The sequence below is a fragment of the Chaetodon auriga genome, chromosome 16 (assembly GCF_051107435.1).
Source record: "Chaetodon auriga isolate fChaAug3 chromosome 16, fChaAug3.hap1, whole genome shotgun sequence".
Classification (NCBI taxonomy): domain Eukaryota; kingdom Metazoa; phylum Chordata; class Actinopteri; order Chaetodontiformes; family Chaetodontidae; genus Chaetodon; species Chaetodon auriga.
The window spans coordinates 5,333,856-5,360,408 of record NC_135089.1 but is presented as its reverse complement, the minus strand read 5'-3'; the positions used below and the strand labels follow the sequence as shown (position 1 = coordinate 5,360,408).

The following is a 26,553-nucleotide window of genomic DNA, read 5'->3' as shown; positions in this document are numbered from 1 at the left end:
TTCATTCACTATTGTAGCTCTGGCAGTTCCCCCAGAATGTCAAACATTTTATACCCAGAATATCCTGTGATAGGACTGTGCACATTATGGTTGCTTGCACAAGCCATTCATTCCCAAAGGAAGGGATCTTGCAGTCAGAAACTCGCCCCGCGTCACCCTGAGGATCAGTAGCTCTCAGACATGTTTACTGAGATTTTTTTTTACCTCTGTCACAACATTATACCTGCTGCAATGCGCAACAAGAAAACCTGACTGTTACATAGTATAGATGCAAGTAGATTTTCACCTAAAATCATTTAAAGACTGAGACACTTCCTGTGTAAAGATGCACAGCTGTAGTGATCAGCTGGCTCGCACCTGTCGAGCAAATGGGTTTAGTTTGATGTTATTCCTCGTATTGTGATTCTGGTGCCCACACAAACCACGCTGGAACCTACAGAACACACAGCACAGTTTGACGCTAACTCAAAAGAACCGCATGGATGAGAGATAAAAGAGGAGGAACACAATGTTCAGAACAGCAGCTGATGCTTCCTCGACGACTCTTTTTCCTCTCTCTCTCTCTCTCTCTCTCGCTCTTTCTGTGCGTCTGTATTGATGTTATGGCTCTCTGTTCACCTGGACCGGGACAGACGGTGCACAGGCTGTTAGCCGTGACACTTGCTCGGAGGCACCTCGAAAGGTCACGCGACGTAATAATAACAGCAGGGGACATTCTGAATAATGATAGTGGACATTTATTATACAGGAGCACAAGCAAACCCCTGCAGGGTCTGTGCAGGGTCAGCCAGATATGACGCTGGGCCAGATTTCAGAAATAACCACATTTACACCGGCCTTAATTGTCCCCCTCTGCCGCTTTACTACCTTAGAAAGCTGATGTTATGGCCAAGCTGAGCTGGAGCAGCCAGCGGAAATGAGGCATTATTAAAAGGCAATTTTACTTTCAGCAGCTTCCCCACCTCCTCGGACATTTCTCCATAATAAAATCAGGAGAGGCGAGTGCAGATAGAGCCTCCGTACCATAACTTTAATCACAAGTAATGTCAGAGCACGAGCTGGAAAAATGAGGAAAGAAGATAGTCTGTCATTCCCTCGTTTATTTCTCTCAAGTGCAACTCAGAGCCAGGCTGATGCAAGTAAAAGAGACATCGACATGAAGGCAGTGACAGAAACTGATAGGAAGAGAGGGACGGAGAGAGAGAAGGAGCCAGAGGATTGAGACGCTGAAAGACGAGAGAGAGCGTGAGGGTCTGCATCTGCAAAGCGGGGGGAAGAAAGGAGGTGATTGAGAGAGGTAGATCGAGCCAGAAAAATGAAATGAGAAGATTAGAGGAGACTGTTCTCCCACACTGGCAAAGTTTCATCAGCTTGAGAGGACTCGCAGTGCTCTGAGTCACAGCAGATGGGCAGCACTGTCAAGTGTTAATAGAGGTATAGCAGCAACTATTGGTGGCGAAACTCTGCTGCTTCATCAACCAGCCGAAGATCCCCTTCTGTCAAAACAGCGGCCATATATAGCTGCTGTTAGCTGGTGTCAAACAAAGCCACATTTACACCCAAAAATCAAACATATGCACAAGTAGAGTTGGCCTTAACAGTAAAAAGTTGAGCCAAAAATTAAAATGGTTGCCATTGTTTATGCACCGTAATGTCAAAACATTAGCGAGTGCGGCTCCATGTCAGAACGTGGACCGATTCTTCAGAACTCCAAAAAAGGCCCAAAAAACAAACACTTATTTCAACATCTGTCAGCAGAATAATCTCAGTACTCTGAGGCCACGCAGCGGAGTCTGAAAGCGATGTTTTTGGACGGTTGAGTGTTAATGCTGTACTTTATATGGTAACAATCCGCTATGTGTTTACACTCTAAAGCATAAGTTTACATGATGCAGCCACAGCTCTGCTCCAACTGTGACTCAATGCAAAACACTTACAGTACTCAGTTTGAGTGAAGAAGAAATCTTTACAGCGGTCGGAGTAAGGATTCAGAGGAGAGGGCGACATGCAGGCAGTTGGCTGTACAGAGGACTGCAGAGACGTACGTTGACCCTCGTGCCAGTTTTTGCAGAAAATGATACAGAAAATTACTTTTTTTCCCGGTTTGCTTCAGGTAATATGAACACTTTTCATTGTACACAGCAGATCATCCACACACCAAGAGAATGATGAAAGCACAGCATCTGCATTGGATGATGTTTTCATGCTCGCTCCTGATTGGGTGCCAAGTCTGTTTTACACTGCTGCTGCTGTTGCAGCTTATAGAACGCTGATTAGAAAATTGATTAGTCTGTTGCTATTTATGTAGTATTTAATCAATTCGTTTCATTTTGATTTGGCCAAAAACTGCTGTGATCTCCACATCAAATGTAATGTCTGATCATAATGTTTAAATACGCCGTATGAAGTTCAAAGTTTAAGAGCTCTACACTGTGCAGTTGTCACATTAGAAATAAAATTTACATGATTGGCAGTTTTCTTCTGGGACTTCTCTCTTGCCTTATTTGCAGCAGCAGTGTTGCTTTTTGCTGTAATAATCGTTTTCTGTTCTTCATGGCTCTCCATCATAACAACTTATTCCTCTTGAATGAAGTAGGCGCCAGCGAACGGTCCATTTTGTGCAGGAGAAGAGTCAAATGATGCACCAAACACCACTTTTGGGATGGGAACATGCACAGAGCTTGGCCAACAAAGAAAGTTCATAACCACCATCGTCACTCCCTCTCTCTGATTGGGGTTTTCACTTTTGTAGAGGCAGCACATGCAAAGACAGCCTGGCTAGGTCGAACTAATGTCTGTATAGACGGTATACTGGCTGTTTGGGGTGAACGTTCAATTTTGAGTGAATGACACAAGGCGAAAATTTGCTTTGTTTTCTGTATGAACAGACCTTTAACCTGCCTAGAAGCAGAAACCAGCAAATACAAATCCAGTCTGTTGTTTCTTCCAGGAAAGGCAAAACCTATTTAGGAAATATTTTGAGACTATTATTGTAAAATGAGCAGCACCTGAACGTGGAAACAGGTCATTGTTCACCTCAGCAGAGAATGAACAGGCACAGCTTATCACAAACTCTGGTGTAAATGTGGATTCCTTTGAACTCGAGGGCATTTGTTGTTTGCTAAAAATGTCATTACTTTTTTTTATTACTCTCCCTCCAGCAGTGCCATTACATGATATTTATAGTGCAGCTGTGTTTTGAGCATCATTTTTGGCATTCCTCTGTGCACAGCGGTGTGTTTGTGGATGGAGGATGGTGCATTATGCATGGACGTCACTGTAACTTGCCATTAAAGTGGCCTTATTTAAGAGCTTCCTGTAATTTGGGCTAAATAAGCTGTGAATATGTGCACAGATATAGAAAAACAGCAAATGTCGTACAGCGATCATACATGCAGGAGGCGTCAGTGTTCGTATCATGACGCAGACTGCACACATGAAAAGGGCAGAGGCTGTTTTGTAAAGATCTTTTATTGAGGTATGCGGCCAACCAATGAATCTGGACACATCCAAACACATCACACACACTTTACATTTTGAATTCTCAAAGGTGTGAACATGTGGTGCTACATAAAACTAGGCGCAATGCAAGATAACAAACATGGGTAAAACCTTAAGTCCAGTTCTGTCTAACACGTTTTTTTTTTTTTTCCTCCAGGATGGTTGCAGCGGTGCAATTCTCAGTTTTTTTCCATCTCTGATATTTTTTGACTTTAGAAACATCTGACGCACAAAGACGAACCATCAGCCCGAAGAGCTCCACGGTGAAGTGACGTGAAGTCGCAGGTGAAGTATGGCAGCTAGCACTACGAAGGAGATACCTCAACAAAAACGATTATTCAGATGACACAAAATAAAGTGCTATTCTCGTTATTACATGAAGACAAGCTTATTTCTCACAGTCTCTAAAGGCTTTCACATATATTGAAATGTAGACTAAAGAAAGGTCATAATAACTAGATCTGAAAGAAGACATGACTTAAATTATTTCTGAATTTTGCAGTGCAATCCATCTGCTTCCTACATTGTCTTCATGTGCGTGCATCCTCTCCTCTGCAAGGTCTCCTTTTAAAGAAACGCATCAAAGTTGTTGAATAAGTAATGGATGAGCGAATCGATGGAACCATCAAATGTGCACCGACACAGAAAAATAAAACCTTCCCTTTATGTCATAACTGACCAGTCTCGTCAATAAAGTGAGGACAAGAGAGGCCAAACAGGCAGCAGAAGACCGAGGTGACAGGCTGACATTTGATCAATGATGACTCGTGCACCCATGGGTACAACACTACCTGCATGCACACAGTGAGTCATGACGGTTCAGCGCTGATGTCACTCCTCTCACAGCACCTCCCCCTCCCTCTGTTTTCCTGTGTCCTCCTCCGAGCTGTCAGTGAAACTTAGACTCCTTGTCATGGTCAGAAATATCCCCATTGTGCTGTTGTTTTTCTGGCAGACTGGCTGCGGTTTATTTCCCGCTGTTCCTTCGAGTGAAGTCACGTTAAAATGCTGTGCAACACTTACAACACCCGCCGCGGCTCTTCAGCAGGTCTGTGGAGACACCGACCCTTTCATGCCAGCTGAACTCCTTCATGTGGGAGCAGGGGAACAGCTCCTGCTACTTGTCACTGATACACTTGAGATTCTGACACTTCTTCTTGCCGAGGACCATCCTACATCCCTGACAGACTTGCGAGTTTCACGCCCCCTCATTTTGATTTCTCCTGCATCGTCTTTGCTTAGAAAAGTAAGACAACAAAATAACCCAAGTCATCAACAAGATACATTACAACAAAATGAATTCCTGGAAGTCTAAGTTCCTGTTTCGTAGAGAGCTGAAAAGGTCGTTTTGCAAAATGTGCTGAGTTGATCTTGATCTGCTAATTAAAAGATGTCGAACCACATTTCCATTGTTGTTTTATGCTGAAAAAGTCTGGGGAAGAAAAGTTTCCTGTGAAAACATCCCCAGAGCCTCCAATTTCCCTTTGAAACTCTTCTCATTTCTCAAGTTGGCGAGCGCAGTTAGAACTCAGCCCGACACTGCTGAGGATTTTCGGATCGTGCGCGCTCCTTTCATCTGATTCTCCGGTCTGCCTGAGTGGCAGCAGCTCTCTCTGGCTGGCAGTGGTCGTCCTTGGCGAGTGCCTCGTGTCACGTACCAGTCTACATGACGCTGATATCAGACAGCAGACCAGAGACCCTGACATGAGCAGATAGGGATGAGAAATACGGAGTGGGTAGAAACAAGAAAAGGACACTGACAGAAGCATCATGTTCCCATTACAGGACTCAGCCTCCTCCCACGTTGGTAGACATCTTTTTGATGAGGAAAAACTCAATGTGAACTGGCATCCAGCAAGCATATTTAAAGCATTTTTGACTTGTGCACCCTTTTTTTTTAAACTATACGCTGATTTTTGTATTGCAACGATAAACCTACAGCAGTTCCATAACTGAACGCTCTATTAAACACTCTATTAAATACAGTAAACCAGTTCAAGTGGACACCATGTGTTCATCGAGGGCCGTGGTTCCCGCTCTTTGTAGAAATGTCGTCCAGTTTATCTGCATTTGGTTTGAGTCAGTCACGGCTGGGTGTGGAGGCTGCGGCTGACGCTGTGCCGAGGGGAGGATCGGGGAGGGGTGGTGTTGATAGTTTGAAGATGGGCGCGCCCCAGGGGGGAAGCAGAAGTGGTAAGACGGTGAGGCTCAGATCTCCTCTATGGAGTCAGCCGGGACCAGCCCTCTCTTCTTCCCGCTGCTCAGCTTCAGAAACACCTCGCCATCTTCTAGCTTCCCCACACAGATCTGAAAGGACGAGAGGGAAACTGAGCTGCTCTGATTCTGGAGCATAGGACCAGATTTACCTGTCAAGACTTTTCCTAAATTTAAGGAATTTGACTCCATAATAAATCTTCAAGCACACAGGAGAACATTCAGATAATTGCAAACATGCATAATCTAATCTTTCTCTTGATATGTGGATGTGAATGAACAGGCTGACAGCGAATGCCTGCACATATTCAATGTCATTTATGCTAGCCGTTGCTTAATTTGGCTAAATGAATATCAAATATTAGAAAATGGTGAAGTTAAAAAACGAGTGCAAAATCAAGAGTGAGGAAAAAGAGGAAACTCAAATTTTGGGTGTGTGGGGACATTTATTATTATCAATTTTATGGCTGAAAGTCTGTAAAAACTGGAAATGATGAGCCGTATAGCGTCGACACACGGAAACAAAGATGATTTCGGTGCCAGTCCTTTGATCACGCCCTGACCAGGATGTATCCTGCCTCTCACCCAGTGTGAGCTGGGATGAGCTCCAGCCTCCTGCTTCTCTGCACAGGATAATGTGGGAACCACAAATAGGTCGATGGAATCTCAAACGTAAACGAGTAAAATGGAAAAGAAACAGTATGATAGCATCAGTGTACCTGGGATTCCCTCACGGCCATGTGCCCTCTCTCTCGGTTGCCGGGAAGACCCTGAATGACCCTCCAAACTCTCTCTCCTGGCCGAACCCTCTGCACAAAGTTGGCAGGGAAGAAGCCGACTCTGTCGCCGCTCTTGCCCTGAAAAGCACAGTACAAAGAGGCGTTTTTTGTCGCTGTCAGTTTCTCCTTTCTGAACAGTAATGGGAAATTAGAAACAAAATGAGACAGACGGCGACGCACTTCTTCACATTTCTGTCTGCGCCGTGAATCACTGTGGCTGCAGACGCAAGTGTACGAACAACAGAGGAAGACGACACACTGGAATACTCTAATTAAGGTAATATTTGTTTTCAAATCCAAACGAGAAATTGCTTCACCTCAATGTCAGATTTGTTTCATGTGTACTTAATAGCCCCTTGTTTGCTGGAGAAAACAGATGATGTTTGATTGAACCATATTATGCAGCATATTTCACTGTGTGTTACCTTCTACCTCAGGTTTTTATGTGTTTATTGAAGTGATTCACAAGCTATACATTAGTCATCAGCAGATGATTCACAGATTATACAAAATTTAAAGGTTCCTTGGAACATCAGTGTTGATTTAAAGTGTTTTTCGACTGCTGCTGCATAGAAGAAGAGGATGTGTCTATCTCGATGTCACTCAATGGTTTGTGGACAATCGATTTAAAGCCTTCAATTTGGCATTTTGACCGTCGCCATTTTGGTTTTTCTGGAGCCACAAGTGACAATATTTGGACAAGAGGGAGAAGCAAGGAGCAATGCTAGCACTGGCTAGCTAGCTTGGTTAGCTGGGTGCATCCGTAATTGTCATTAGGGTCATTTTCTCATAGACTTCTATACAATCAGACTTCTTTTTGCAACCCCTTGCTGGCCATTAGAAAGAATGCAGGTTTCAGGCGCCTCTGCATGGCTTCACCTTTCAGACCCGAAGCTTTAACTGCTTTTATACAGTCTATGGCTACATAAAGGCTGGTCCACTGAAGTCAAGCAGAGTCTGCTCTTCAGTTAAGTCTGTGTGCATCTTCCTTTTTTTGTGACTGAAACACACTCTCTCTCTCTCTCACACACACACACACACTCAGATGCACATTTATTTCCATTGGGAGCGAGTGAAGCTCATTACAGACTCAAAGACCTCTTTCAGGTTGCAAGACTAGTCAAGTTCATTACGTTAAACTCTCGGTAATTTTCAGAGAAAATGATGTTCTATTTCTGTCTGTGGCTGCCTGCATGTTTATGACAGGCAAAATGGAGCAGGTGTTATGCATTAAAGGCTTGATTTGAAGACTTGGATTAACATAGGTGCGCAATAAATTCATTCACACATATTTCTGTACACTTGAATACACAAAAGCATACAAGAACACAGGCGCGCACAGACACACACAGATGTTTGCAAGTGATTTATTACCCACCTTCCACCACTCTTCATTAGAGTCGTCAGTGACCTGCACCCGATCACCCGGACTAGAGGAGATAACAGAAGAGGGAAGATGAAAAAGGAGGGATGAAAGGGGAGGTGATTGAGGTGTAGACAAAAGGGGATGGCGGGAGGGGGCGGTCGAGATGAAACAAGAAAGGAAGAAGAAAGGAAGAAAAGAGTTGAGAGTAAGCACCAAAGAACATTATCAAAGTGCCACAGAAAGCTGTTGTACCCACAGTTACAAAGCTGAGGAGGTTAAAGTGTGAATGAGCCTTCGTGTCCCTCTGCAGACGTGACAGAGCAGCCGACACCGGAGTCATGAGGTCTGCGTGAAGTACGGCTCTGCGGCGCCTACTGCAGTGGTGCAGGCTGGACCTGATCTGCAGCCAGCCCCGGGCTGCATGCTAATGATGCTACCAGTTTTTGATGAGCCTTTTTCCACGCACACACACACACACACACACACACACATAGTGTACCCTCTGTCCCAGATACACAGGGAGAAACTGCTGTCCCAATTGCACTTCTGTACGTTGCGTCTCCTGGGTGTCTGCTCTCACTACTGCCCTATATGATCATCACACAGAAACACACAACACACACACACACATAGAGTAAGTTTGCACACAGTTATATAAACTCACCAACTAGGGTGGGACCCATATATCTCAACTGATACTGGCCATTTCTTAAATATGAAAACGATTGTTCTGCTCGCTGAGGTTTCTCCCTGGAGCACAGCTACTTGAAATCTAAATGACAAACTGGCTGATGCCTTTTTTAGGTCCCTGCACGCGGTTTGAAGGCATACGTTGAACAGTGGGATTAGCCTAGTTTAACTGATGTCTTTGGGAACAGCAGCTTTGCTCAGAGTCAGAAAAACACACCTTTATAACCCTTCAATAAGTTTAAACAGCAACACAAACCCTCACTCTGAAGCACCTCTAAACTCTTGTCTCACAGCAGATATTTTGGCTTGTCGTGGCAGGAAAAGCACAGGTGAAGCTAATTTCTTTAACGATGGCTCAGTTCCACGACGGTGAGCCAGCATGCGCAATACCAGGATCCTGGAACGAGCTCACCTGAATGGAGCGCAGTCACTTTGAATGTCATCAGTTACACCTGTGTTTTTTCTGCTATGACAAGCCAAAATGTTTGGTGTGGAAAAAAGGTCTGTTCAGCAAACTTTATCACTCATATTAGCACACGGGCTGTGTGTGAAATCACTCCATATAACAGACATTCAACTGCTTGCTGTGTGTTGATTTTATTTTGGACGTGTACTGCTGCCCGACTGTTAAACTTGGCATCTATAAGATGTGAAGCTTTGCATTGTGGAATTGTTTCAGAAAGCTTTTTTTTTTGTAGCACTGTGGGGATTTTTTTGTGCCACGCTATACATATAATGGCAGAGAGTAAATGCAATGCACTTTAGAGCAGATAAAGAGTGATTTCAGAATGCAATGGAGATGTGGATGACTTTAATTACCGGCATAGGTGGTGACTGCCAGAATAACTGAAATCACCAGTGTGGGTGTGCAGGGATTTGAAACAACGTTAGTGCTCATATTCCCTGTAAATCTATTAATTCTGCATGTTGAATGAATGCATCCAGAGTTTTTCCTACGTCCAAATTACAAATTAGATGTTTTATTTTTTCAAATGACAATCAGTAATCAGTAGTTTTTGTTCTCTGCAGTCCAAAGGCACATAGGTGCATAATGCTTTCATTGCTTCTCATGTATCGTGCAGTCACACACACAGCACAGATGGCTATTAACAGTCCCATGGATCTTCCACCTTTGTGAAGGCTGTTCCCGAGCCATCCATACACACACCTTCGCACACACACCTTGCCCTCATTTCACGGCTCTATCCTTCCTTTCTTCTCTTTCCACATCCTCCTCCATCTTATAGAGCTTTTACTTCTATATTTGCGCTTTTCTTTCTCCCATCCTCTCTCTCTCTCTCTCTCTCTCTCTCTCTCTCTCGCTATGCATGATAATCTTCAGCTCTATGCCATCTTTCCTTACGCTCTTTCATCTCTCAGTTGTTCAGTGTCTTTATCCTCTCCCCTGCTGGGAACACAGCTCAGTTGCTACAAGGGGACAGCGATGGGCTACGAGTTTATAATTAGTCGTCCTTACGGGCGCCCAGGCACTGTCCTCTGCAGATGGTGGGGACATTTTCATCCTGCAGGAACAACCGGGGCAAAACACAGGGAGAGACAGGAACACAGACAAAGCAAACGCACTCATCCACACAATAGGAAGAACACACAACCACGCACGTGCACACACACGCCTGCATGTAGGCCGTCTGCTTGGCTTTTACTCACTGTAGTTCCAGGTCGTTCTGTTCCTGAGGCAGAAACTTGTAGAGCGCTACATAGGTGTGGATGGAGTGAACTTCAATGCGCTTGGGCACCTGGACACGGGGAGACACAGGGACTTGAGACAGAAATACACACTTGAGGAGGAAAGCATCAAGGGTTGACAGTCCGCATAGGGGGATTAAAAGGAGGCGGCACCTTCACACTGCTCTCCTCTGCAGGAGCTTGGCCGCCGCTCTCGTCTTCCTCCTTCTCGATCTCGTTGTCGGGGACGGCGGAGTCTGGAGGTGGTGAGACATGTTTTTTAGAAGGTGCCACGAAAGCATACACCCACACATATGCAATCAGGCATGTCATTTTTCCCAGCCAGACACAGTAAATCTCTCTCACGCAGACATGCACAGGTAAACACGACTGCACAGGCACACGTAGGCACGGACGCACAGCACATATGTGTGTCCACGTAGACACAGACACGCAGCAGTGATTACCCCCTGTCTCCTGAGTTATCTCTTCCTCCATGCTGCACTGTCTCTGCTGACTCTCCTCACCTCCCTCCCCCTTATCAAAGAAGGAAATAGAGAGGAGAAAATAAACTGTTAGCGCGAGGATGTCAAAGACGATGCATTTTACAGTCGGAGTCAAACTTCTTCGGCTTTGAATTATTCATGCTGCACGCCGCACAGAACAGTAGTTCTCAAAGTTGTAAAAGAACCTGCACACATGACCTACATACTTATGCATGAAAATTATTTTTTTTTTGGGGGGGGGGGGGGGGGGTTAGGGAGATTTTCACACTGTTTGTGGGTACAGTCCACATTTAATGGGAAGAACACAGAGACCGGTATCATCCATAATGCTCCTCATAGATGATATCCTGGTGCTCAATTATAAAACTTCTCCCTATGCCCAGTTGGACTTAAGTGGGGGACTTCTGAAGGAAAAGGAAACTTTTCATAAGCTTTGAAATGAATTTTCAAGCAGACGTTTGGCATTTTCAGAAATACACTCATTGGCTCTCTGGCAGAGTTCAGTGATACTACGTTATAATATTAGGTTAGCAGCCGGTTAGCTTAGCCGAGCACAAAGACTGGAAATATGAACTCATTCCAACGTAACAACGGCAACTTGTCTTGTCTGTCTACATATCGAACAAACAAGATATAACATGTGAATCAGTGAGCTGTACCGGGGCTGGTAGGCGGATTTTGTTACCTCCAGACAAAGCCAGGCTAGCTGTTTCCCCCTGTTTCCAGTCTTTGTGCTAAGCTAAGCTAACTGTCTCTTGGCTGTAGCTTCATATTTACTTGCCATCTTTAATGTTTTCCAACCAATTCTAATATATTTATAGATGATTTGTAAAATGCTTACAAGGTATAGCACTAAACTATGAACTAAGGGCTCATTGTGCACTGCTACAAATCACTGCACTGCTGTATCTATGGATGTCACCAACAGACCAACACTGTTCAAACTTTGTGGCTTTCTTAATCACAGGGTCCAACTGTCCTCTACCCCCGACCACTGGGTGATGATGTCATACCAGGCTGCGTGTTGGTGACTCTGACAAACTGCCAAAACTGGAGCGGCTCATCTGTGCCAAGGACGTCCCGTAGCGCAAGGCGGCGTACACGGGGTCCACACGCATCCGCGCCGCCTCTGAAACCACACACACACACACTCATAAAACTCATGCACGCACACACTTCTGTTCACTTTCTTTACAAACGCACATGTAAATTATTCACGCAAAGACACAGCTCTGCACACGCACACTACAGTTACACTGAGATTACACTGGGCATCATTATTGCTGTGCCTGTGCCAATCTGGAGGAACCACAGGGTCTAAATTTAACTGTAGTAACACTGTCAGTCCCAGACCAAAGTGACCCACTTTAGGTCTGAGGGAGGACAGCAGCCAAAAGTTAAGAGGACATCAAGACATTCCAATAAAACTACGCGCTTTGATTTATTTATACATTGACTTATTGGCAGGAAGATGTGTCTTAGTTTTAATATATCTGCAGCTGCAGCTGAGAAGAAAGGGAATACGAGATGAGATTTAAAATGTGGAAATCCTCAGAAAGCCTTCGTTGCTACATTTGCAGCACGGTGGCGGTGCTCGGCGGTATCACAGTACTTCAGAAGTTAGGAATTAGATTTCCTGCTCCTTTCTCCATCCAGCTCGACGCGAGCCGAATGGAGGCCGGAATGAATTTTCTGCAGGGCTGTGTGTGTGTGTGTGTGTGTGTGTGCAGGATGAAGTCGTAATGCTTTCATACTGAAGTCGGTGCCGCCACGCGCTCGTCAGATGGATGAAAATTTAAACAGGAATGCTAGAAACAGAAATTCTGCAGCGAGAATGTCTTTAGTGCGACCTGTCCGAGTGTTTAGGGACGATAAAGCTGATTTGTGCTGACTGGAAAGCAGCGCTCAGAGACTCTGTACTCCTCTCCTCTACACAAATAACGATTTCTCTGACCTTCAGCTCTCTTTTCAGAGCAGAGGGAAGAATTCTACATGTGCTGTGGCTTCATACCTGTCTTCATACCTTGATCGACCCCACCTTGTGACCTGAGCTTATTTTGACAAACTGTAAGCTAAAGCATACGAGAGCAACCACAGTTTGAGCGGTGATTAATGTTTTAGCGCCAAATATATTATTCAGAGGGAGTCTTCTTTCCTAAACAGCCTGAATCAAAACCTTGTAGTCCTTGTATACATAATATCAATATTTTTGCTATTTGTGAGAAAGGTAATCAGATTTTAATTGTCATTGCAAGATTTCAGCTTAGGTAGTTAAATGTTATGTACTCTCTATAGTCTAATCGCTGCACTCCAGCAGCGATTAGCCTCTCAGCCTCATAAATGAGGTCTAATATGAGACAATAAACCGATCTGCCAAAAGGCAGTTGACGGGAAATTGCAGGGTTTGTAAATGAATCCATCACAAAAATTGTCATCTAATATTAATATGCATAAACATGAGCTCAGGATTTCACCATGCCTTTTGTTAGCAATAATTATGAGGACACTTTGTAATGTGTGATTGGGAGTTTGGCAGGTTGCAGTCTCAGCTGGCCCTGGCAGAGTCCCAGGCGTCATGGTGCTGAGCTCGGGGTGATGATGGAGCTGTAGGTTAATTGTACCCTGATTCATGGATAGTACAAGGAAGTGACAGCATGAGGTGATAACCCTGATTCAGTGAGGCATCCCGTACGTGACATGAAGGACTGTCTCACCTACACAGAGGATGAAGGTATGGCAAAGAAAAAACAAGCTCCCATTCAGAGGCGATGGTGAAAGGAAGAACAAATTCAGGTGCTTTCAGGGCGGTGAGGCTAAAAACAGTCTGCGCTTGTACCACAGCGTTTTAGCCTTCAGCAGGTTTACTTGACAAAGAGACAATAAAGTGACATGGAAATATCAGATTTCTTTGCTTGCGCATGTACAGCAAGTAAAAATGTGATTTGTCTTCAAATTCTTCTGGGTGAAATACAGTATAGGTAGATGCTATGATACAGAGAGCTAGCTATGAGAAAATAGGCAGCATTGAAATGTTTATGAAGCTGTAAACATGCAAGCCGCAGTCTAAGACAAACCCTGCATCAGTCCAAAGATACACAGTACAAACCACAGAGATATAAAAACATGAACATTAGAACTTACAGGATAAATATTCTTCACATACTTTCAGGGTGCAGAACGTCCACCAGCCTCCAAGAGAAGCTGAATTTGTTCTTCCTCTTTCTATTTTTCCACTTCATGCTCCTCGGTTGTCAGGTGAGATGGAGACAGTTTTATTACAGTACACGCACAAGCACGACACCAAATCTAAAAATAAACCAAAAGGCTTGACAAGAGCAACGTCACAAAACAGAAGCACACGGGACACATGCATAACAATGCACACGTGCACTCACTCATAAACACACACGCACGCACGCACGCCGCCCTCAGGCACGCTCACCTTGGCTTGGCTGAACTTCCTTGACGACAGACAATTGGTCGTTGACGAGCATCGGCGAGCTGAAGTTTCGCTTGAACGCTCCAGACTAATGGAGGAGAGCAGAAAGCAGAGTCTTTTTCAGTTTCCATTACTTCCTGTTTATGGGCTGAGCTGACGGGGAAACTGGCTCCATGTGGTGATTTTAGGACATTAATGGAGTCATTTGAAAATCAGTGAATCGGAAACGCGCAGACAGGCGTGTGAGTGGCGCACATGCTGCAGTAAAGCGCGTTCGCTGTCTTTGCTGCTAATTATGAACAATGAATTCCCTCAGTCGCTTCCTTGCGTGCACATGGCTTCCACACAGGCACAGACATGTGATGCTGCGTATGTCCACACGTCTGCAATTTCACACTGAATTAAGCACAGTCAGTGTTTCAGCTGAGATATCGGTTTATCTTTGCTTTGACTTGCAAATGAGCGACTCACTGTGGCAAATTATGATGAGGAGGGAAACAATGTGCATCAAAGGTAGTAAGTCATTCCCTGGTTTCTCTGAAGATGCTGAGGTCCTGGTCGGATGATATTTTACTTTTCATTACCCTCATCGTTCCCCTAACTCTCCTTCTCTTTGTCTTTGTGCTCCTCTTTCAAATTGCACTGAGCCATCTCAAACACACAGTGCTCTTAAAATTTTCCAAGTGGCTCTCAGAAGGTCTCATCCCTTGCTGCATGCTAATGTCCTCTGCCCTACGCTAGAGGGTAAACACAAAATCTCTGGCTGAAATCACTCCCAATTTACTGCCTGGTGCACCACACTCCCTTTCTACCACTGCCCTTCACACAGTGTCCAAATACGAAATGTGGAAAATCCCACAGCGTGTTGTCTGCGGCGTTTTACTTTTACTTTACGCTACAAATTCCACTTTGCAACTTGATCCCAAGGTCTGAAATCTCAAATTTCTCTCGCTACTGAGTGTTAATAATTATGATTTAGCAAGTACAATGATTTTAGATGCAGCTAAAAATCAAGTTGGGTTATAAATGTGGATATTCTAATGTTTTTGGCCCCAGAGGAAAGGTGATGTGATTAATGGCTTTGTTTCAGCCACAGCAGCACTTCACATCTCTTACAGAGTGGAAACTGTATTATGTGTGTGTGTGTGTGTGTGTGTGTGTGTGTTGATGTAATGGATGGCACAGTGATGAAACGTTAAAAAATATGAAGCAATGTGTTCAAATAACTGCACCACAGGCCGCTGTCCTTGACTTATATCAAACAATAATGATACGATCTCTATTTTCACACTCAGCTGCATGAAACTTTAACGGTACTGGTAGAATCAGCGTGATCCAGTCGTCCAACCAGTCCAGATTTATGGTAAAATTACCATGGTAACAGTGTTTCTGTGCAGGTTATTCAAATCATGATTGCAGTCCAAACTGTTATTGTTGCCGGTGTTTTTATAATGGGCCTATTAAAAATGTCTGGGTAGATCCAGACAAATGGGAGGTCAGACTCGAGGAAGAGAAGCGACAGCGTCTCAAAACACTTTTCGTTTGTTTCATCAAAGTAAAAGGGATACGGCTTCCTCTTTAGTCGAGATAAGTTGTATTTTATGGGGTTTCCCTTATTTTAATAGCAAAGAGTTTTATTCTAAGCATCCAGCAGCAGGTTAGCTTAGCTCAGCACAGACTGGGAACAGTGGGAAACTGCTAGCCTGCTAACCTGCTAATATCTTGTTTGTTTAACGGTTGAATTTCTTGTTTTTCAGGCAACCAGCCCAGAAAGTAACACACACAGAATCCAGCACATAAGCTCCCCTAAAATGGTTAATTTGTCCTCAGTTTTTGCTCAGATTAAGCAAGCGAGGTTAGAGATGCCAACAGGCAGATTCTGTTACTTTAGGACAGAGCCAGACTGGCTGTTTCCTCCCGTGTTTGTGTTAAACTGAGCTAACTGACTGGTGGCTGTGAGGCAATTCCTTTTAGGATATTTCTCCTTTTGTATGGGCCAAATCAATCACCACACACAAATGTCACAAATAGGACATTTAAAACAAAAGCAGCACCAATAATAATAATAAAAGACACATTACAGATAAAATGGGAAGCAAACTAACAGAGTCAGTCCACCAATGTCATACATAAGGGCAACATCAAAGTCTGCGAGTGTGTTCGCACCTTCCCGTGACACGGCTGCTGCGACAGTTCTGAGGTGCACCACAGGTGAGCGGCCATCTTGCATGTTTTACACCGCAGAGCCTGTTTGGAGTTTCCTGCAGAGAGGGACAGAGAGGCGAGAATGAGAGGAGAGGACGCAGACGTGGCGGCAGCCCCGAGAAGAAATACTCAGCGGGGCTGCAGACAGGAAGAGCTAACAAACCAAAGTGGCCTTCAGCTCATATGAGCAGGTTTCTCTCTGCTCAGGTGGAGAGTGTAATCAAGAGCTGTCCCAGGTTTGTCAAGCTGGCTGTTTGCAGAGCTGCAGCTTCACAGCTCCTCTTCCAAAACAGCCTGCAGAGATTGGAAACCAGCTGGAGATGTTTCAATCATTATCGATATGGCATTGAGTCATCTTGCTTTTTCATCTTTGTTTTCAAGTGCATCAGTGATAAAAATCCTCTGCGTATTGGGATGTTTTCCCCTGATTTGTTAGGTCATGACAAATCCTCTGGCGACTGTTGTTTTTAGCTAAAAGCTGAGTCTCTTTTTATCTTACAGACCAAAGAGAAAAAGATTTCTGGATTTGTTTCAGATGGGGATCACATCGACAGGTCTGTTATGAGCAGAAACAACAATCAAACACACTGGATGGCTTGATGAGAACACGTTTACTTTTACTTTGAAGAGGGAAAATTGATTTTACTTCATCATCTTAACAAGGAGACAGAGGCTGGAACGTGGACTGCAGAGGAGTCCGACTAGAAGGAGGCGCTGCATTATATAAATAAACCTACAATGCATGCAAAAAACACAGTGGCAAAAGCAGAGGAGGCTGGAGTCTGTAATTGATCATAGTGACAGGAGGTAGATTTAGCAGAAATGCTAGCAGTGGCTTGTAGTTCATGCAAGCGGCAAATTAGGGATAGAAGCACTCACACATCTACACCACAGCAGTCCCTATTAACCTAATGGTTTCTTCACAGCTACAAACACTGAGAGAACTGCACTGAAGACATAAAAGCCTCTTTTGAATCTGATAGTAAGATAGATTCTTCAACTGCTTCAAGGATTTTCCTTTTAATCAAGTGACTCTGTTATTGTGTGCTACCATGGCTTCACAGGAATTACATGGATGTATAATATATGAAATATTATCCGTATATGACTATTTTAAATGTACAATTGGTGATGTCCGCTGCATAAAATGCTCTTCAGTTTGCACTAGAACGCATGCCACATAAGCAAAGACGGGGAGGCCAGAAAAACTGTGAAACCTGCAGCTAAAAAAAAAGCAAAGAGCATCCAGGGAGGAGATTGAACGCCTTACCCACTATCATGTGCTTGCAGTGCTGGCAGTTGGTGGGCTTGCGAAAGACATGGTCCTGGAAAGAGTGGGTAATCTGAGGTCTGGGGGGCTTGGTGGGCAGTGATGGGGAAAGGCTGAGAGAAGGGGAGTGGGAGGCGATGGAGGGGTTGGGGCTGAGAGACGGTGAAATGGACGGTGAGCGGTCGCCGACGAGAGGGGAGCCAGGCAGCAGCGGAGGAGACGGAGGCGGCGGGTCGGTAATGAAATCCGGGGGGAGGCGAGCATCGCTGTAGGACCTTTGGAAGAAGTTCTCCACGCTTTTGCTGCGCATGATGGTCTTGAAGGACAGCGAGCGTTTTAGTCTCTGGAGCTGCACACACACATTGACAGAGGCACAGAGAAAGAGGTTACACCACGAATAAACACAAGATAAAGCAAGAATGCTGCGCCACATTAGGGAGCAATAACAAATGTCCAATACGCCCTCAGGACAGCACAGGCAATATCCCGGCATCCATAAACACAACACGCTGCTCTGACCATGCTCTGTAGACCATGGGGAAAGAGGGTGACTCATGAAATGCAATATCACCTCATAAGGAAACAACACATTAATGGCGAAGCTATCTGTACGTTCCCTTCGTGAGACTAAGCATATCCTTCGCACTGTCACATTTAACAGGGTAGCTTGTGCATTTGGCTCATGGTTAAACAAGATAAGCTTTCTCTCTTTGAGAACACCCACGGCCATACATTGAGGACTGCCGTGAATAAATGGTATTTCCTTGGTAGTGATGGCTGGGGGGCTATTTCAACTGAAACAAGACAGTTTACACAGCATTATCATTTACCAACAGCCTTCCTCCTGGGCTCTTAATCTGATGGAGTCTGCTCATCGGGCCAATTGATCCTGCCACAGATTTTCACTAAACATACAGGGATGATGGATCCCTCCTCACAGGGCCAAGCTCGCGTGCCCACAACATGGAACAGTTGCACACACCCTCTCTGGTGTATTGACATAACCAGTCGAGCCTGTTTCTAGAAAGCTGTATTGACCAAACGGTCGTAAAGAATTGATGGATGCTGCATTTCAAAAGCTCAACAGACGACAAAACATAACGTCAGTGGCTGTCACGTCTGTAAGCTCTGTCCTCTGCAGCCATCCAGCATTGATTGCCTAGATAAATGCATGTTTCCTGACATTTCCCTCCGGCTACGTGTACAGATGATGATGCTAGTTTCCCGGGGGATAGGCGGCCATTTGTTACCTTGACATGCAGTGGCAGCGGGAGAACAGTGTGAGGGTGTGGTTGTGTCACAGGGGAAGAATGCATCAACACAGACAGACAAGCAGACAGATAATCAGTAGGCCACAGACACTGTGTGCGTACGCTCTGTCTGTCTGCCTGTCTGCGCTCGCTCTGCTCAGTGCCAAACATAATCACTTTACGGGGACATGCTGTTTACAGCTCCGCGCGTCTGGGAATAAGATATGAAAACAGTTTGTCTATTTGAGCGTGTGTATGTGTGTGTGTAGAGCATGAGAAAGTCTACATCTGCAAGTGAGTGCGGGTTTGCACAGTCCGCATGCTTCCTGTAAACCTCTATTAGAAATTTCCGTTCATCTAATTACACTGATGAGGACAAGCTAGGGTAGACTAGTACAATTCCTTATATCGCTATTATAGCTGTGGGTGCACAGAATAGTGTTTTTCTCTCTGTATTGTATCTTATAAAGAGTTTATACATTGCAACTTCAAAAATGATGCAAACACAGTGAGAGAGTATTGTCAGTCTGACTCATTTTCAATCAATTTAAAGCACTACCAACATTCATTTCTACTGATGGCAGTTAGCATGAAAAGTGGTTTCGATGTTGTTGCTTGCAGGGGATGTGCGGCGCTGTGGTGGTTTGGGATAAGTGGACTGGAAGAGATTGTTTAGTAGGTTGTATAGATGTGTTTTGAGACATTTTGCACATATTTCAGGCTCTTGAATTTGTTTGTGCTGTATGTTTTTTTTTTATTTGTTTCTGTAATTGAGGCTGATTTACACCGGAATGAAGCCCAAGGCAAGTTTCCCAGTAGGGACCATACAGTTTATCATTACTCTGATATTACTGAGACTAACCCTGCAAACCCCACCGAGTGTGTTTCAGATGAAGAGGTCCGGCAACCTCATTTCTTTCTAACTCAACACCACCAGATTTTCAGACTTGTAGTCTTCAGCCCAAACTGACGCCGACTTACAACTTTTTCCACAATCCCCAAAGTCCCCAAACTTTGATGTGTGAAATTGCTTCTCCTTTAAGGTGCTCAGAAAAATGAGCATCTGCAATTTTATGACAACTGAGCAAACTCCACCTGCTGAAACACGAGCAAACGATCTACAACCATTAAACGTTATTACCTAACTTTACCTAACATAAGAAGGCCTTCTGGCATGCATGTGGTATGCATTTTTAAGCATGTTTGCTACGGCTACAATGCTTCGCCGCACATTTTCTGTGCAGCGTCACAGTCTTGAGCTGAGCTCTCTCAATCAGAGCAGATGAGTGCCGGCATAACAGCTCCAGCTAGGGCACATGTCTCAATTACAGCTAATCTAATCATCTGTCAGTGTGCGAGCCTAAAAAGCATTCCCGTTAGCTTCCATTTGAACATTAGCTGAGAGCGTCATACATCTGAGTCAAAGCCAGTGTGATAGCACGCTGAAGTCAGGTCATCAGAACACACAGTCTCCATTCATGTGCATGAATTTCTCACATGAATTCCTGCGACAGGTGAGATATAGATATCGTTGGAGATGATTCAGAGTGAACCGAGCTTCACCGCAGATGACACCCTGGTTGTGATTAAGATCTGGTCCCATTTGTACTATTCATCCCCCGTAATCTCATGACAATGCCTGTCAAGTGCAGAGGGAACTGCTTCAGTCTTTCATTTATCTACTAAATGTACTTCTGACGAGTATCGAATGAAGCCTTTTAACTGCAGAAATAATGCTTCTCCCAAGAACAAACGTGGGTTTGGTTTACATTGCTGGTGTTTCTGTCTCAACAAATTATTCATATAATTCACAAATGACGCAGACGGCCATGCAAAATGCATAACGTTACCCACATTTACATGCACCTGCACAGTCAGTATTCTTCAAGAAGCATCAATCACACTGCTGCAGATCTTTACTGAGCTGTGTCAGCTTCCTAAAAGCCCATAATTCACACATCTTCAATCCATACACCGACCCCCAGCCATTCTCACATGTAGCCAATTATGTCCCAAGTCGATACTCCATAGAGGGGCAGCGGGGTTTGAGCAGACTTAATTCAATGGTAAAGCTTTTATTTCATCCAAATATGTGGCTCTTCCTCCCTCCATCAGATTGTAATGGGGCTGGAAGCAAGGCTGAGATATGTATGGGGTGGTCCAACCTGTCCAGAAGCCATGACTGAACTATAAAGTCTTGGTGTTGGGGTCTGCACCGCTGCATCTTTGCATCTGTCTCAAAACAGCAATGAGACAGTCACATCATGTAGAGAGTGGCCAGCTGTGCACATGTGTTACAGCTGAGAGATTTGAGCTAATTCTTTACTCCAATTCCTTCAAATTCCTACTTTCACCACTATCTGTGCTCACTCCTGAATTGTGCCTGTCGCCTCTGTGCTGTCAGTATCAGAAACATGCAGCAGAAATTGGGGAAAAAAAACACCCAGTGCAACAGATATGAGTACACCTCCACTCCACAGTTTTAAATCAGTGCCAAAGCTAGCATTCAACAAGTGTTTGTACGCGACCTAAAAATGCAGTATTTTACTGTCTGTAGCCACTTTGAAATTCTCCCCAGCTTCATGCCCGCCTTTTTGGGCTTGCTCTATTAAAGAGTGTGCACAATTAGTTTTTTTTTTTTTTTTTTTGCCATGGTGAACGTCACCACATCCGTCCTTGTTCCAAGTGAGGATATTTCAGACTTATGAAGGATAACCGTGCTGTGGAAGACACAGTTTCCTGGCTCAATTCAATTCTAGGTCATCAGCAGAATATGTGGTTACAGAGGAAATGATCATCCTCAGGTACACGACGTATTTAGGGATGTAATTATTTACACTTTCACTGTGTGGTTTTGGGAAGATAATGTAAAACTGACTTCAGAGGACAGGAACAAGCTCTGATTGAACAGACGCGAAAGGACAAGCTGAAGGTTTTATTACAGAGGAGCAAAAAATTGCAAAAATCACAGGGAGAGAGCATAAAATTACACATATAAAATGTGAGTAAAGTGTGCAAACAGCCTTGGTTATCATTACAAGGAGGATACTGAACCAGCGCCACGTCCAAACATTTCCCGTCTTGGCTAAAGTCATTATGCACGACAGACTGGCAGATTCCCCCTTGAATACGAGATAAGAGATGCATAATCACAGGCTTGATGCCATCATTCTGTCCCTACAGCACATGCATGCACACACACAGCACACACGCTCATACACACAGACCCCCCCCCCCCCCCCAATCTTACCCTGTGATTGCTTAATGGAGGAGAATCTGTGCGAAATAGTAGTTTGGATTACAACTACTTTCCACGCTGCAGCACAATTCCACGCCCACATTCGGCTAACCCGCCATGTCGCTTTGCCCTGGCAACTCATCACCCACCAATTTTCACTCGCCCAATCACTGTTCACACACAACACCCCAAGCACTACACAATAGCTGTCAGACTCCCTCGCCCTGTCTGCTTCTGAATGAGCATCGATGGTGACAAACAAATCTCCCTAACGGATACGTCTCTTCCCCTCGTCAGCGGCACACAAATAGATACAGCCAGTTATGGAGTGTCCACTGTGTCGACGGTTCACACCTTCCCCTGTGGTGTCACATCAATAAACATCACAGCAGTGAAGGTGTTACATTAATTAATGAAGACCTTGGCCCACTTCAGCCTCCCCCCTCGACTCACTCCATCGTCCAAGTCACTCAAATCTGTGACATAGAAAGTGAAGTGATAGTTAATGAACTTAGAAGTGCGGTCGGGATTAACTCAGAGGTAAGTTTTGTAGTTATTTCCTGTTTTATGTTGAAAGAGCCTCTCCCCATGTGTCGTGTTTTGTTTTACTTCCTGCCTTTGTCTCTTTCCCACCTGGTGATTGCAGATTAGTTTCACCTGCCCCTCGTTAATCTTCCCTCTCGTGTATTTAATCAGTGTGCGTCTTCCCTCGTTCTGCTGTCAGGTCGTCTGTGCTTATTCCCTTCTCCTGTTTTTCTTTCCCGCCTGTGCTTTACCAGTTTGTTATTTTGGTAATTGGTATTTACCAGCATGATACGAGAGTATCAAGATATGACTGCCAGATAGAGCAGAAAAACCATCTTTTGTTACTGCTAAAGCTACTTAGCTCTGGATTAAACTACCGTGACTCAACACACTGAGTTCAAGCTTAGTGATGAAGCAGAGTGAAATATCTCCTTGACAAAACAGCTGAACTTGGCCACAAACTGTATGGTGTGTGATTACTTGTCATTTAGCTTTGGAGCCGCGGCAAGTTCTCATTTTCGCACTGTAGGCAAGGCCAGTCACCTCTTATCACTGTGCCGGCTGTGTGTGTGCTTAAGTGCTCACATTGAGAGAAGATTGGATGTGAAGCATCCAAAGGGGACACGTGGATGGATTGTGATTTCTCTCATCGCTCTATGGGCAAGCTGACAAAGGGGCCAATCTAAGAAAAAAAAAAAAACAACCCATGGTGGTGTAAGTTTTTAAATCTCTGTGTGCTCATCTTGAGGGAAAAGAGGTTTACTTGTGCACTTCTATCACAGCAAAAGCTCCCAGAGCATCGACAGCCCTGAGATCAAACAGCTCTCAACAAAGAGGGACACTACTGGCTGATGATCGCTGCTCTGGCATCTCGTCTGCTCCACCACTCACGTTTCTGCCGGCCTTGGCCATAGACCACGGTACATTGTTGAGAGCCAGGGAGAACGTCCACGCTTCCCTTCCTTTTAATCCTCTGGCACTGTTTTCCTCTCTTCCTGATCTCTGATATCCATCTTTGTGGCAAATTTGCTGCTGGTGGTTTTCAAGGAGCATCTGTTATCTCTCTCTCTCTCTCCCTGTCATCCTTATCTAATTAAAAACACCACGGACTCGTGTGTCTGATTTGATTCCTTCAAAAAATTACACCCTGTGGCAGATTTTTTTTTCTTTCATTTTATTTCAGGAATGGCTTTGATTAAGTGTGTAAAACAGATATGGGTGGAGAATCGACGTGTAGGATTTTCAGCCTCCTGGGACCACACCTGTGCATAGCAGAAATAAACTGACATTCACATCAATATTCTCCTACAACATTCCTTGATAAGACTCTTACGGGGTCGTGAATTCACGTTGACCTTCCAGTGGCAGGGACCTATTAAATCCCGAGCATTTAAAGGAAGTTCAACAGTGTTACGATGAATCTTTCACCTGAATATCAAACATCTGCATAAGGAGCACGAGGGCTTAAGGTTAAAGGGAAATCTGTTCTCACACAGAGCCCTGAATTCAACCGTGATTGACTGTGAGAGCAGAGGGAGATGAGGGACCAGGCTGGTGACTGAATGACCAGTTTGATTAGTTTGTGGTATTAATGGTTGTGATGTGGTGAAGCCGGTGCAGCCAATGAATCATATGAATACCAATCAGTCCTCCTTGGCACAGAATATCACTCAATAGCTTTAGTGGCAGCCAGTGAGGAGTGTGGCACTGGAGTGGAGGGGGGGGGGGGGATAAAATGGCTCACAACAACGCCGACATTCATACTTCTCACAGAGCACATCAAATATTTAGATGAAGCACAGAGGCAGTCCGCTGGTGGAGCATCTGACTGCGCTGCGCAGGAGCGTCACTTTGCTTCAAACATGTCCACAGCATGTGTGTGTGTGTGTGTGTGTGTGCTTGCGTGTGGGCGGAGGAGGCATGAGGTGGAGACAAAGACTCAGCTGAGGGAAAGTCTTATCAAGTGTTTGGGCCTAATGAATCAAGTGTCCTAAAAGCCTTCCATTATAAAAATATTGAGAAAGCTTTCACAGCTCCGGCGCTTGGAGGCCAGCTCTTGAAATCTTTGTTTATACAGTCATCTCAACAAATTAAATGGAATCATAAGAGCGCTTTGTAAGGACACTTGAGGCCAAGGCAAGCCTATACTGTACAGTCACAGGATCTAGTTCTGTACATAAGCCGCAAAATGCATACAGAAGTAAATGTGGCCATTTATGCCCTTTACAATATAAACTTTCTTGCAGCATAGAAGGTCGTTTGACTGTGTGTCAGTGTCAGACTCTCTCAGTAATCATCAAAAAGACAATAATTAACACATGTAATTGTGACCATTCTTCTATGTAAATTAATAGTAAACATAACCCCCCCCCCCCCCCCCGCCCCCGTGTTGACATGTACTACTCACGATGTGGCCTTTGGGGGACAAAACATGAGACCATTAAATTTTAGGTTGAAGACTTGGTTTTAGTAGTGGTTGTGGAGTAAGTGTGCAGGAAATGAATGTAACTCAATGTGATGTCCTCTGAAGTGATGGAAACAGGACTGTGTGTGTGTGTGTGTGTGTGTGTGTGTGTGTGTGTGTGTGCGTGTGTGTGCGTGTGTGTGCGTGTGTGTGTGTGTGTGTGTGTGTGTGTGTAAGCGGTCTGGAGACGTAGAGCGAGAGGGGGAGACAGAGTGACATCAGAACTTACGTGTGAAGTTACACCTAGTGACGCAGCCGTGATGAATACAACTGCGATTGTGAAGTGTTGTCATCAATATTACATAAACCGGTGGAATAATACAGGTAGAGCACAAAACTACAACAGTACAGGTAAAAAAAAAACCGAGAAGAATCTCCCTTCTTACTCAGTCTGCAATCATTTTGCTCTCCGTACGTGGAAGAAACTGCTCTGCAAAGTTCACTGCTTGAACCTGAGTGTCTTATTTCTCGTGTATGAACTGCGGGAAAGGTCATTAGAGATGAGTGCGCTCACTGTTCGGAGCAAAGCTCGAAACTGCGGGTACTTGCCTTTGATGACATCGGTTGGATGGACATGGTGCTTGGAGAGCGCTGGAGCTGCGAGTCGCTCTCCATCTCGTTGTTCTCAGTCATCATTGATACCGTGATGGAAAGAGTCGTTCAACAATAAAATGAAATAAAATAAAACACTCTTAACTCCTCAGACTGTGTCCAGTCGGAAGGAAATCTCCGGCTTTAGTCATACAAAAGCTTGAGAAAGTGTGCCAGATCCACATCACAGGGGTTTGTGCGCGCTGCGAGGTGGACGCCTTACGGCCATTTGCTCTCCACACACCAGTTGCAAGCTTTCAGGTTGATTAAACAGTTTCTAAACACTAAAGCACACACCAGTTTGTATTCGCTCATGCCATGCATGGACACGCATCCAGGAGAAGGATGAGCCGAGTGTAGGGGTAATTGTATCGTCCCTTGATGCGCATCGCTCCAATGTGGCACAATTCCGTCTTACAGTTGCAAAAATGGTTAAAATCAGCAAGACATCGATGTCAAAATATCAGATAAATATGACTAGATCCAAACAAAGCTGGTGCTCTAAAAGGCACTGACGGGCTGTTAATCCAAAGCGAACTGTGCCTCTCACCGCCGCACAGACTTAAATTTAAGCGCAATCGGAGGCACGCCTTTCCGTGCGTCTGAGGCGCATGATTGGGGCAATTTTTACAACTCTGCCAGAATCCATTTAGACCGAATCAGGATTCACGCTCGTGGGCGGGGGCTCATTGGAAGACCAAATATAGAATAGCTCACTATCCGCAAACAGAGAGCTGTATTTCTCTTTGAGGCGATGAGCGTTTGTAATAACAGCAGGATGTTCTCTCTTCATTTTCCTGCATGTTTCAGCCAAAGCCGCGAAGTGCAC

At 44.6% G+C, this 26,553-nt stretch overlaps 1 protein-coding gene across 2 annotated transcripts; it reads right to left on the bottom strand.

Moving 5' to 3' along the window:
- Nucleotides 1-3,453: 3,453 nt before the first annotated feature.
- On the bottom strand, nt 3,454-26,341 carry LOC143334339 (SH3 and cysteine-rich domain-containing protein 2-like). 2 transcript variants are annotated; one of them, XM_076753102.1, is made up of 11 exons: nt 25,683-26,288; nt 17,657-18,005; nt 16,348-16,442; nt 14,185-14,269; nt 11,756-11,871; nt 10,704-10,773; nt 10,411-10,493; nt 10,219-10,307; nt 7,873-7,924; nt 6,435-6,572; nt 3,454-5,808 (listed from the first exon to the last, which is right to left on the bottom strand). In XM_076753102.1, the coding sequence occupies exons 1-11, from the start codon at nt 25,767-25,769 to the stop codon at nt 5,710-5,712; spliced, it is 1,263 nt and encodes a 420-aa protein (XP_076609217.1). In that variant the 5' UTR covers nt 25,770-26,288; the 3' UTR covers nt 3,454-5,709. The 2 variants fall into 2 exon arrangements, with proteins under 2 accessions (XP_076609217.1, XP_076609219.1); XM_076753104.1 differs by lacking the exons at nt 10,704-10,773; nt 11,756-11,871 and having other exon boundaries at nt 25,683-26,341.
- Between the last annotated feature and the right edge of the window lie 212 nt (nt 26,342-26,553).

Coding starts and splice junctions, on each gene's coding strand:
- LOC143334339 (XM_076753102.1), bottom strand. CDS start 25,769: ATGATGACTGAGAACAACGAGATGGAGAGCGACTCGCAGCTCCAGCGC. Junction 10,774..11,755: donor AGTCACCAACACGCAGCCTG/GTATGACATCAT, acceptor TTCTTTGATAAG/GGGGAGGGAGGTGAGGAGAG. Junction 6,573..7,872: donor CTAATGAAGAGTGGTGGAAG/GTGGGTAATAAA, acceptor TGTGCTTTTCAG/GGCAAGAGCGGCGACAGAGT.